Here is a 13,727-nt window from a genome sequence, read left to right on the forward strand (position 1 = left end):
AAGCCTTGTGCACCGCTGGTGGGAATGCAAACCGGTGCAGCCGCTGCGGAAAACAGTACGGGGTCCTCGAAAAATTACAAAGGGAATTAGCATACGATCCAGGGATTCCACTGCTGTGTACCTTCCAGAATAAGAAAACGCTAATTTGAAAAAATATACGGCCCCTTCTGCTATTGCAGCGTTCTTGACAATAGGCCAACTATGGAAGCAGCCCAAGTGTCCATCAATAGGTGGTTGGATACAGAAGGTGTGGCATAGAAAGGCAACGGAATATTATTCAGGCTTTAAAAATAACGAAATCTCGGGGCGCCTGGGTGGCTCAGTCGGTTAAGCGTCCAGTCGCGGCTCAGGTCATGATCTCACGGTTTGTGGGTTCGAGCCCCACCTCGGGCTCCGTGCTGACGGCGCGGAGCCCGGAGCCTGTTTCAGGTTCTGTGTCTTCCTCTTGCTCTCTGCCCCTCCCCTGCTCATGCTCTGTCTCTGTCTCTCTGTCTCTCTCTCAAAAATGATAAACATAGGGGCGCCTGGGTGGCTCAGTCGGTTGGGCGTCCGACTTCAGCTCAGGTCATGATCTCGCGGTCCATGAGTTCGAGCCCCGCGTCGGGCTCTGTGCTGACAGCTCAGAGCCTGGAGCCTGTTTCGGATTCTGTGTCTCCCTCTCTCTGACCCTCCCCTGTTCATGCTCTGTCTCTCCCTGTCTCAAAAATAAATAAAACGTTAAAAAAAATTAAAAAAAAATAATAAACATCAAAAATTCAAAAAAAAAATAATGAAATCTTGCCATTTGCAACAACATGAATAGACTAGAGAGTATTATGCTAAGTGACGTTAAGTCAGTCAGGGAAAGACAAATACCGTACGGTTTTACTGCTATGAGGAGTATAAGAAAACACAAAATGGGCAAAGGGAAGAGAGAGAGGGAGAGAGACAGAGAGAGAGAGAGAGAGAGAGAGAGAGAGAGAGAGAGAGACAGAAACCAAAGAACAGACTCTTAATCATAGAAAACGAACTGCCGGTTACCGGAGGGGAGGTGGGTGGGGGATGGGTGAGATAGGGGTTGGGGATTAAGAGCACACTTATCATGATGGGCACTGAATAGTGTAGAGTTGCTGAATCACTGTGTTGTATACCTGAAACTTACACAACACGGTCTGTTAACTATACTGGCATTAAAATAAAAAAAAAGAAAAAGAACCTGGGGCGCCTGGGTGGTTCAGTTGGTTGAGCGTCTGATTGCAGCTCAGGCCGTGATCTTGACGTTCAAGATCGTGAGTTCGAGTCCTGCATCAGGCTTGCCTCTGCCAGCACACAGCCTACCTCAGATCCTCTGTCTCCCTCTTTCTCTGCCCTCCCCCTCTCAAACTCTCTATCAAAAATAAATAAACATTACAAAAAAGAAAAAGAACGTAACAAAAGGGCAGAGGCCCCTCTCAGATTTTATCATCTTTCAAGCTAGAATAGCATCTTAGCGGCCTGTCAAACTTTCGGGGGCGTTTCTTAAGTGGCATAAAATAATGGGCATCTTGCAATCACTGTAACTTAGTTTTAATGCAATAGGTTAATTAGCCAGAAAACATTGCGGAATGTTTGCTGACTTACGTTGGTTACCCCCGGGATTCAGTGGTTCTTAAATCTTTCTCCATTACAAACCCTTTTAAGAATCTGATATAGGCTCTGGGGGCGCCTGGGTGGCTCAGTCGGTTGCACGTCCGACTTCGGCTCAGGTCGTGATCTCGTGGTTCGTGGGTTCGAGCCCCACGTCGGGCTCTGTGCTGACAGCTCGGAGCCTGGAGCCCTCTTCGGATTCTGTGTCTCCCTCTCTCTCTGCCCCTCCCCTGCTCGTGCTCTGTCTCTCTCAGTCTCTCAGAAATAAATAAATGTTTAAAAAATTTAAAAAAAAAAGAATCTGATACAGGCTCTGAACTCTCTCTTCTAAAAGTGCCGAAGTATTCACAATTTTGCACTTTATTTCAAGGACACTTTCCCTGAGTGCATTCATGGATTCATTTGGAATCCTCAGGCCCCAGTTCTAAAAAAACCACTGGTTGAATTAATTATTCACTGCCTTAATTATTTTAGCAACGACTGTTACATTTCCCATGTGTCTGGCTACACACGGTGCTAGGAAGTCGGACTGAGTGATAATAAACAGGCCATGTGTGTCCTCAAGATGCTCAGAGTCTAGGGACCCCGGGGAACGCCTGAGCCGGTGGCTACTACTGAACTCTAAGTAGACTGTTTTTTCCTATACATACCTACTTAGGACAGAGCTCATTTTGTAAATTAGGCACGGGAAGATATTAACAACCATAGTAATAGCACAGAACAATTACAGCAATATACCGTAACAAGTTACGTGAATGCGGTCGCCCTCTTTCTCTCTCAGCACATCTTAGTGTCCTGTACCCCCTCCTCTTGTGAGGAGAGATGATAAAATGCCTACGTCACGTGATGAAGCAAGAGCAGCGATGCAGGTACAATGACCCCAGTGTCAGGCTACCGCAGACCTTCTGACATTAAGTCAGCGGAGGAGCATCTACTTCCGGGCTCAGTTACCCGTGGCAAACGGAAACCGCAGATAAGGGAGGGGACCTCTGTACTCTGGCGGAAGGACACTCTGGGGGGTGACCAGTCACAGGGGAATCGGCAGTCTCCCAAGGCATCAGAGTTTCGGCCAAGTTTTGCAGGCCCGTGGGACTTGCCGGAGGGCCAAGCGTGCAGAAGGGTGGACGGTCTGAGCAGAGGAATCAGCGCACGCTGGGGTCGGCTTGAAGTGTGGCAAATGGACGGCAGCTCGGCAAGAATTCAGGGGCAGCTCGTCAGCAGGTGGCACTGAGCAACGAGGTCGGGAAAAGAAGAGGGGGAGAGACCGCGTCCGAGTGAGAGATGGCTGGCAACGGGCTGGTAAGCCAAGTTGAAGAGCACGGACTTTGTCCTGAAAGTGACGGAAAGCTAGTGAAGGGTTTTCAACCTGGGGATGACGCCTTGAGATCTGTAACGTATAAAGCCTGCTCTGGAACAATCACTGCACAGCCGCTGTCCTGTATAGCGATCTGGTGGCACAGCATCTGACAAGTGCATGGGGCCAAGTGCACAGGACTGGAGTCTAGACAGATCAGAGTTCAGAGCCCAGCTCACCAGTTACGAATACCATGACCTTGGGTTATTACGTCCCAAGCTTCTCTAAGCCTTTGATTTGTGAACTGGAGATAAGTGGGTGGCAACTGCTTAGCACAGTGCCGGGTATACAGTAAGTGCTCCGTAAGCGCGTTAGCTCTTTTTACTATTTTACAAAAATGGACTGTGATTGCATGATTGCTTTTGAGAGACAGTGAGGGAAGAGAGGTAACAGAGGAGAAAGCGGGATCATTAATTAGATCATTTGCTACTTGTAGCTAAAGGAATTCCTAACTGTTGACATAAATACCACGAGAGCACCTATTTGCAGAGTACCTACTGTGGATTTTAAATACTGTCCCAAGTTCCACAGGTGTTCCTCACAAAGATCGATGAGGTAGGATTTATTTTGACCATTTCCATTTGATAGATAAGGACACAGAGACCTGAGTAACCTGCCCAGACATGGAAAGCCAGGATTTGAACCAGGCAGCCTGGCTCTGAAATCTATACTTTTTTTTTTTTTTTTGAAGTTTACTTATTTATTTTGAGACAGAAAGGGAGAGAGAGAGGAGGGAAGGGGCAAAGAGAGAGGGAGAGAGACAGAGCCCGGTGTGGGGCCTGAACCCACGAACCCACGAGATCGTGACCTGAGCCGAAGTCGGACGCTTCACCGACTGAGCCACCAAGGCGCCCCTGGAATCTATGCCCTTTATCACTGTAGTATGCCACCTTCAAAGTAAGGACAGTCACTGCCATGGCAGGTGGAAACAGAAGGGCCCATAGACGACCTAGTCCAACCCACTCAACAGAGTCATTCGCCCAAAACTATTAATATCTATGTCGAGAATGATCCATTCATTCAATCATTCATTCATTCATCCATCCCGTCATTCATCCAACAGCGAAGTAACTGAATGCCTACTTGTGCCAGGCAGTGGAATTATAGTGGTGAGCAGAAAGAACCATCACAACCCTTACAGAGCATGCAGCCTACTGACAGAAGAAATGGGATTTGCAGAGCTCAAAGGTCAAAACGGTTTCAGATGTGCTCAGCGATCCATTACCATCCAATTGCTGGTGGTTTTCTGAACACACTGTGCTTTATGCAACTGGGTCTGGACATGATGTACCTGCTCCCTGACATAGCTTCCCTCCCTGCTGCTGCCTATTAAACTCCTACTTGTCCTTCAAGAACCCACTCGTATGTTTAGATCCTGCTTTTTTAAAAGTTTATTTATTTATTTTGAGAGAGAGAGAGAATCCCAACCAGGCTCCCTGTTCAGGGTGGAGCCCGACACGGGGCTCGAACTCATGAACCATGAGATCACGACCTGAGCAGAAATCAAGAGGGGCGCCTGCGTGGCTCAGTCGGTTGAGCGTCCGACTTCGGCTCAGGTCATGATTTTGCCCCCGCTTCGGGCTCTGTGCTGACAGCTCGGACCCTGGAGCCTGCTTCAGATTCTGTGTCTCCCTCTCTCTCTGCCCCTTCCCTGCTCATGCTCTGTCTCTCTCTGTCTCTCAAAAAAAAAAAAAAAATGAATAAAGTTAAAAAAATTTTAAAAAAGAAATCAAGAGGTGGATGCTTAACCGACTGAGCCACCCAGACGCCCTGTAGATCTTGTTCTATAGATCTTGCTTTTACAGAAAATTCTTTAAGCACAGCCAGTCATTGTTTTTCCACCTCCCTCCCAGCCTGCGGTCCCCTCTGTCGTGGTGCTGAACACTTGATAACACAGTCACTTAGGACAGAGTGTGGTCCATCTACTAACTAAAAAAACAGGAAGAAAGTCACTTCTGTGTCCCAACTGCCTAGCACACAGTAGCCTCATGACATGCTTCCTGAATTGAATCAAAACAGAAATCTTTAGAATTAAATCTTTTTTTTTTCTCTCAGAGTGTGGTCACGGCCACCACTGGCATCTCCTGGGAATCTGGTTAGAAATTCAGAATTTCAGGTCCCACCCCCCGACCCACTGGATCGGACTCTGCTTTAAAAGGAGCCCCTAGTGATTCGTGTGCACACGCAGGATGGGGGAGCACCTGTTTAAGTCATGGTTGTGCAGTGACAGTTTGCTGCGTAGAAGACGAGAAGCAGAAACCAGGGCCCCGATCTTCCCTGCATTTGCTCATTCTGCTATCCCCAAGTGGTGAGCTCAAGGTCAGGTCCTTTTTTTTTTTTTTTTAATGTTTTTATTTATTTTTGTGACAGAGAGAGACAGAGCCTGAGCAGGGGAGGGGCAGAGAGAGGGGGAGAGACAGAATCTCAAACAGGCTCCAGGCTCTGAGCTGTCTGCACAGAGCCCAACACGGGGCTCGAACTCACAAACCGCGAGATCATGACCTGAGCTGAAGTCGTTTGCTTAACCGACTGAGGCACTCAGGCGCCCCGGAGTATATTCATTTTAGAATGTACTGAAGAGGCCATGTTAATTTTCAAATCTAATTTGCTTAAATACGTTGTTTATTGGGCTAAAAGGAAGCGATGTTACCTAATAGTCACTCTGCAAATAGAGACCTCAAGAAAGCGTTAGCAAAGTTCAAAAGAATCGCTAGGAACGTGGGCTCTATGTAGACTCTACTTCCTAACTGTGTGTCCTTGGGAAGCTTATTCAACCTCTCTGAGCTTCCATTTTCTTGATAATAAAGAAGAGATCACTGAAGCAATGATCTACCTACAAGGAGTAACTTCTGTTTATTTTTTTAAGTTTATTTATATATTTCGAGAGAGAGAGCACTAGCAGGGGAGGGGCAGAGGGAGAGGGAGAGAGAGAATCCCAAGCAGGCTCTCCTCACTGTCAGCATGGAGCCCGACAAGGGGCTCGATCCCACGAACTGTGAGATCATGACCAGAGCTGAAATCAAGAATAGGATGCTTCATCGACTGAGCCACCCAGGCAACCCTAGGTAACTTAAAAAAAATATATACGTATTTATTTTTGAGAAAGAGGGAGTAGGGGAGCTACGGAGAGAGAGTGGGGGACAGAGGATGTGAAGTAGGCTCTGTGCTGACAGCAGAGAGCCCGACTCGGGGCTCGAACTCAGGAGCTGTGAGATCACCACCTGAGCTGAAGTTGGATGCCGAACCGACTGAGCCACACCTATGCGCCTCCCCCCCCACCCCCCAACCCCTCCAGTTAACTTTTAAATCACAACGTCGTCTTCAATAAGTGGAGGGTATGCACTTCCGGGGAATCAGAGAGTATTTAATAGACTGCCACGCAGACAGGTCCTAAAAGCCAACAGGTTCTCTGGACGCATTCAATTGCATTTCGCTTGTGCGTGAAACTCTGGTCTACGTGGTACACGTCGTGGCTGCACACGTGGATGGGGCCGGCTGGGAATAACAGCCAGCCCAGAAATTGGGGAGGCTGAGTAAGCCTGTAAATTTGAGGGTCTTCCGGTCCCTGATGAAGGCTCACTGAACTGTAACACGGGGAAAGGCAAAGACAAATTTGTCTCCTGAGTGGATCCAAACAAGTCAGATGGTTAACCGACTTCACATAGCAAATATGCCAGTTTGTATGGTGTGGGGCTGGGCAAGAGGAAGGTGAAGGGAGCTTTGGGAGAGAAGCTAACTGTCCACCACATCCACGTTCCCCTGTCGCTAGAAAGGCCGCCGAGCCCCAGACTGTGTTCTCCTCTTGTGTCTGCGTGGGGCCACGCGATCGGTCTCAACAGTAGAATCTACCCTTCTCCCTCCGAGAGCTGAGTACCGAAAACGCCGAGGCCCAGGGGAGGGCCTTTGTCCCCGAGTCACCCACTGACCAGGAGTGTGAGCAGTGAGCACACAGTATTACCCTAACTAACGTAAGCGTCTTAAATATACGGGAGAAAATAAGAGAAATAAAAGGAATTGGGCACCAAGCAGCTGGGTGTGGCTCCAGAGGGATGTTGCTGGAATCTCAGATGCACAGGGCTGAAATCAACAGGAGAATCCAAAGTTTCTGTCCATTTCAAACAGTTCAGTTTTTGGAAACTGAGGTCCCCAAAGATGAAATGGTGCACCCAAAGTCTAGCAGGGGATGTGGCTCAGAGAATGCATTCTGGAATGAGAAGCCTAGTCCCCTGGCTCTCAGTCCCCTGAGCACGGTAAGGGCACCTCTTACCATAACCTATACCCACCTATTCGCGTCTACATACGCGACAGGAGACAAAGGATCGTATGGAACACAATCAAGGATTAGACGTTTACAGCAGACCGTTTTCAGGGAAGGGTCACCAAACAACCACAGCAGTAAAAGCAAAAGAGAAGAAAGAATGAGCAGAGGTGGGTTGCCCTGAAGAGCCAGATGGGATTGGAAATAACTTAGAAACTGCTCCCCACACCGCAGCAGGTGCTCTGGGTGCTGGGGAACAGGGCAGAGCAGTCTGTACTTTTCTCATCTCTGATCTTATTTTAGTCTCCAGCAGCCCTGCAGCGGGCCGGAGGGGCCCCTCCTTCTCTCCCAGAGTTTACCTTCCCAATTCCAGGGGGAGGCTCTGGGCATCCCCCACCCCCGGCCTCCGTGAGGGCAAGAGAGCCCCCAGTGTGCCAGCAGGCGTCCGCAGACTCTTCTGTTAGAAGCAGCTCCTTTGCCTGGGGCTGAGGCCACTGAGAAGCACAGGGAAGCAAACCCAATTCTAATTTGGTGTCGTCTATACTTTTGCAAGAGGGTCTCCAGTGCAAGAAGTCCGTTTAATGATTTAAAATAAATGGGTTAGGGGAGCCTGGGTGGCTCAGTCGGTTAAGCATCTGACTTCGGCGCAGGTCATGATCTCGGGTCCGTGAGTTCGAGCCCTGCATCAGGCTCTGCACTGACAGCTCAGAGCCTGGAGCCTGCTTCAGATTCTGTGTCTCCTTCTCTCTGCCCCTCCCCTGCTCATGTTCTGTCTCACTCTCTCTCTCTCTCTCAAAAATAAATAAAGATTAAACAAAATTAAAAAAAATAAATAGGTGGAGTGGGGAGGGCAGAAGTCACCTTAGCTGTTCCCGACTAAGGGAAGCACTGGAAACTGATCGATGCAGAAAAGAACACCAAACGCATCGTTTATTGAGCTTATGGCTCCTGAATAAGTTGGTGTGGCTGTGCAGGCTTGTTTATTTTTTTCCTTTTTTTCTTTACTAAAAGTAATTGTCTCCTTCCCCCTCCCCCTGCCTTCTTCATGGTGACAGGCACTTGCATAATATTCTTTTCCTATTTTTAGATGTATATATATCATATAACATATACTATCATATTCTATGACATATATCATGTATCATATCATATATCGTATCCTATACATAATGATAACCGATTATCAGTATCAAATAATATAATAATCACATACATATGATATATGTTACATATTATATACAGATACAGATATAGATGACAGATCTCACTGTTCAGCCTTCACTTGTACGAATCCTTTGGCTGGGGATTCCTTTCTTTGATATTTTTCACTAAGCTGGCTCAATTTCAAATAAGGTAAATAAGAATCATGTCTTTTAGGAAGGTTTCTCTTATCACCCCCATCCCCTTCCCCTCCCCCTAGCTCTTCCTCTTTATATGATCCATTAACAGCCTTACTTACTTTAAAAATAGAATCCTACACTGTATTATAATTATAGGCACCTCCCTGAACCTGTTGTCCACAACTGGCATCGATGAGTTCTCATTATCGATGGGACTAATCTGTACATCTGGGGAATATCTTTTATGGGAGTTGCTATTTGACAAAAGGCTGCTTTGCAGACCCAGGCACCTACACCAGTGGAGCTCTAGTCTTGGACAAAATCCTGAGAATGACCTCTACTGAGACGCCCGCTGTGTTAGAATCATGATCGCTGTTGGACTTCCTTTCAAAATTTTTTTTAATCTTTATTTTTGAGAGAGAGAGAGAGAGGGAGTAGGGGAGGGGCAGAGAGAGAGGGAGACACAGAACCTGAAGCAGGCTCCAGGCTCTGAGCTGTCAGCACAGAGCCCAACGTGGGGCTTGAACTCACGCACCTGAGATCATGACCTGAGCCGAAGTCGGACGCTTAACCGACGGAGCCACCCAGGCGCCCCTGTTGGACTTCTTTTCAAATGCGTGTCCCAGCATGCCAGGTGAGTGCCCAGAGATGCTGGTTAGAAGGAAAAGCTGTTTCTCCCTCAGACCAAGGTCAGGACGAAAGGAGCTAAGAGGGTACATTGGTCACTCTTAGAGCTGTTTAGCATATAGAATGTTCTCCTATGTTTGGGTATGTTTGCCCTCTGATATTTAGCGGGAGGGAGGTATAATTCTATTGTACAAGATGCCCATGTCAGGTATCTGCTTTCCAGGCACTTCTGGTGAGTGTCTGGGTTAAGCCAATCAGACACATCTGCCCCAGGCTCTAACTTGCAATGCAAAGAGGCAGGGGGAACGGGGAGTGGGGGCAGGGCAAAGGCCACCACATCCAGATCCCGGGGACTGCAGGAGGATTCCAAGAGGTGGCAGCTGTGTTGGGGAGGGTGAGGGAGTTGGTAGCGCAAGCAGTGGATTCTTCAGGGACAGTGGAGGCAGCATCCTCACTGGCCTAGTGCTCTGCTGTGATTCTGGCTCTGCTCTGGCTTCGCTCTGCCTCATTTGCTGAGCCTGCCTCTCCATCCTTCCCCAATTATTCTATGAGCCACTAGACAGCCTTTTAACAGATTTGGATCTGTTGTTTTTGCTTATAATTAGGACATATGTCTAAAACCATCTACAGATGCCTAATGCTCTACTGTATGCTTACCTCTATTCTACGCCTTGTATATAACTTCACTCACATTATGTACATAAACCCCTGCAAGGTGGCTATTAAAATGCCCATTTTATAGGGAATGGTCCTGAGATTCAAGTATGTAAATTGTCCAAGGTTTTACACAAGGAAGAAGTAGAACTGGATGGATGGATGGATGGATGGATGAAGGGATGGATGGGGGAAGGATGGGTGGGTGCAAGGGTGGGTAGATGGATGGGTGGGCAAGTTCATGGATGGATGGATGGATGGATGGATGGATAGGTGAGTGGATGGGTGGATGGATGGATAGTTGGGTAAGTGGATGGATGGATGGATAGGTGAGTGGATGGGTGGGTGGATGGATGGATGGATGGATGGATAGGTGAATGGATGAGTGGATGGGTGGATGGTTGGGTAAGTAGGTGAGTGGATGGAAGGAAGGAAGGAAGGAAGGATGGATGGATGGATGGACGGACGGATGGATGGATAGGTGAATGGATGGGTGGGTGGATGGATGGATGGATGGATGGACGAAGGGATGGATGGGTGGAAGGGTGGGTGGGTGCAAGGGCGGGTAGAAGGATGGGTGGGCAAGTGGATGGATGATGGATGGATGGATAGGTGAATGGATGTGTGGATGGATGGATAGTTGGGTAAGTGGATGGATGGATGGATGGATGGATGGATAGGTGAATGGGTGGGTGGATGGGTAGATGGTTGGGTAAGCCGGTGGATGGTGGATGGATGGATGGATGGATGGATGGGTGGGTGGATGGATAGGTGAATGGATGGGTGGATGGATGGATACTGGGTAAGTGGGTGGATGGATGGATGGATGGATGGATAGGTGAATGGATGGGTGGATGGATGGATAGTTGGGTAAGTGGATGGATGGATAGGTGGATGGATGGATGGATGGATGGATGGATGGATGGATGGATAGGGGAATGGATGAGTGAATGGGTAGATGGTTGGGTAAGCAGGTGGATGGATGGATGGATGGATGGATGGATGGATGGATAGTTGAATGGATGGGTGGATGGATGGATACTGGGTAAGTGGGTGGATGGATGGATGGATGGATGGATAGGTGAATGGATGGGTGGATGGATGGATAGTTGGGTAAGTGGATGGATGGATAGGTGGATGGATGGATGGATGGATGGATGGATGGATGGATAGGGGAATGGATGAGTGAATGGGTAGATGGTTGGGTAAGCAGGTGGATGGATGGATGGATGGTTGGCCACAAATATGTTTGCAAAAAAAAAAAAAACAACTGAGCTGTAATCCATTTTACATTGTTTTAAAAAAAGTTATAAGAAGGAGACGAATGTGATCACCCCTGAAGTCTCTAGGTTGCATTTGGAATTATTTTTTTAATCATAATGTAAAAGGCTTTTGCTTTTCCACTCGAAATGTGAAGGCAGGCAGGCCGACAGAATTGTATTTCTCTGACATTCTTCTCGAGCCTCAATTTGGAAATGAACTCTATGATGAATAATCACTGGTTAATGAATTAATCAGCAAAATGAAGAAAGGCACTGGCATTCAGCCAGACAGAAGTCATGGCAGTCTGACGAGAGCAGCCAGTGACACACAGATCAAGTGCAGAGCAGGGGTCAGGGCGCTGTCTTTCTCACCTGACATTCTCGTAGCGGTGGATGTAGATCCGATGGAATTGGTGCTGCAGGTGCTCGTCTTCAACATTGGTCATGTCATTGATCATTTCCAGGACGACAAACCGGGGAAGCACAGACAGCACGAGCCGCTCCTGGAACACAACAAAGCAAAGGAGACGGATAGTCTCGTCAGGCCGCCCAGCAAGTCTGAGATGGGTGCATGCACCACGTAGAAGTCGTGGGGCTCTTGGCTGACCTTCTGGAGGAACTGCTAACTTCACACCATCCTTGAACACGACAAGTATCTACTGAGTATGTGTTATTTGCCAGGCACTGTGCAGGATGTTGGGTAGACGGTGGTGATCCAAGGGGGTGTGGAGCTTATAGGGATCTGATCATTAAACATCACCCACTCAAATGCACCCATACACATTCACAAAATGCGGCGAGTGCCATGCGAGAACAGGTCATGGCCACAGAGCGTGGCGGTTGATGACACGATTCAAATCAGGTTAGGAAGGACCTTTTGGAGGACCTGATACTTAAACTGAAATCTGAAAGATTGGAATGAGCCAGCCCTGTGTAGTGCAAGAAGAAGAGAGGTCCAGGGAGAGGAAACAGCGGGTGTAAATGTTAAAAAAAAAAAAAAAAAAAAAAAGCAATGGTGTGGCTGGAAGGTGGTGACAGAGGGGTGGGGTGACAGATGATGAGGTTGCAGGGGTAGCCACGTCTCCCATGCTCGTGTAAGACGTTGTGGCACTTAATTCCATCTACAACTGGAGGCCACCGTGGATTTACATTTTAAAAGATCACCCTGGCTGTGGTTCGGAAAACGAAATGTGACGAGGGTGCCCAGGGTAGAGGCAGAGAGACCAGGTGGGGAAGCTGCTCAGTGGTCCAGGTGAGAGGTGACGCTGAGACCAGACCTCGAGGCCTGGCAGCTGCGATGGGAGGAGCAAAAGAGGGTGTGACCACGGGGAGGGCCAGGCTCCGAGTCTCCCTGATGGGGACAATGTGCTACGATTAATGAAATGGGGGACAAAACCAGGGTTAGGAGGTACTGCCTCTTTATCAAGAGGACAGAAACGAGACACACACGGCCTGAGAGCAGGGACCTAATACTTGACAGAAGAATGTTCTTCTGTTGCAGTCAACATGGTAGATAAAAAAAAACAACAACTGATTCACCGGCCACAAGAACCAAATCCTAAAAAGACGTGTGCTGTGGGGACCAGGCAGGGATCTGGCTTCTTTGCTCTACAGTTTGCTGCGATGTGGAGCTGAGCTTAAGACAGGTGAATTCCCAACACCGAAGTTTCTCGTATCTTTATAGTTATTTATGGCTCTTAAGGATTTTCACCATCCATGTGCAAAACGCCGACACTAAGCAGGGACAAATTATCACTGGCCTTGCGTGGACGGAGTCCAGGAGAGATTAAATTACTCGCATGGCCTGCACAGTGACCAAGTGGCAGCGGAGGTGGGAAAGCCCTGGGTTTTGAGGGTGACTGGAGTCTGGACCTTGTCTTCATGGCCGATAGTCACGTAGCATTCGGCGAGCTCTACGTTCTCTGTGCTTTAGTTCCCTAATTTGGCAAACGGCAATAAAATCATCTACTTCCCAGGGTTGCTGCGAAAATTCAATGAAATAAAACATGAGATGGGCCTGGCATGAATCCTCTCTCTCCCCTCTGCTCTACTTAACTCGGCTCCCACGCAAGGGGCTTTATTAGTGAAGGGCCTACAGAGTTTCATACGATGAGGCTTCTCCTCTCTTGAAGGCTGTCTCACAGTGGGACTGAGAAGCATGTTTATTGCAAACGCCCCTGCACCATATCCATTTTGTGCTCATTAGTGCTTGTTGCCAACTTCCTAGGTACCCGTGGCCTTGCTCGCGCATTGCTGCTGGACGGGAATAGGTGCTAATCATGGCTTTGCGGGGCACTCAGTGCCTGAAAATAGTAGACACTCAATAAATACTTCCTAAACAAATGGTGAACACACAGAGGGCAGAGATTGTGCCCAGATCATGACTGGACCCCCTGCCCTGGCCAGCACAGTCCATGCACAGGATGATTATTTGCTAGACAGACTTTTTTTTTTTCTTTTTGAGAGAGAGAGAGAAAGAAAGAGAGAGAGAGAGAGTATGCACAAGAAGGTAAGAGGGACAGAGAGAAAGAGAGAGAGAATCCTCAGCAGGCTCTACGCTCAGGGCAGAGTCCAATGTGGGACTCAATCCCGTGATTCTGGAATCATGACCTGATGATCATGGCCAA

General features: G+C 48.1%; 1 protein-coding gene across 3 annotated transcripts in view; it reads right to left on the bottom strand.

Moving 5' to 3' along the window:
- Nucleotides 1-13,727, bottom strand: part of ADCY8 (adenylate cyclase 8) — a 221,143-nt gene that overhangs the window by 126,172 nt on the left and 81,244 nt on the right. For all 3 annotated transcript variants that reach the window (XM_053896102.1, XM_053896101.1, XM_053896100.1), the window contains exon 3: nt 11,473-11,603. In XM_053896102.1, the coding sequence (XP_053752077.1) occupies nt 11,473-11,603 (131 nt within the window). The remainder of the gene's footprint in view (nt 1-11,472; nt 11,604-13,727) is intronic.

The sequence above is a fragment of the Panthera pardus genome, unplaced genomic scaffold (assembly GCF_024362965.1).
Source record: "Panthera pardus isolate Hobbes unplaced genomic scaffold, ASM2436296v1 HiC_scaffold_7, whole genome shotgun sequence".
NCBI lineage: Eukaryota > Metazoa > Chordata > Mammalia > Carnivora > Felidae > Panthera > Panthera pardus.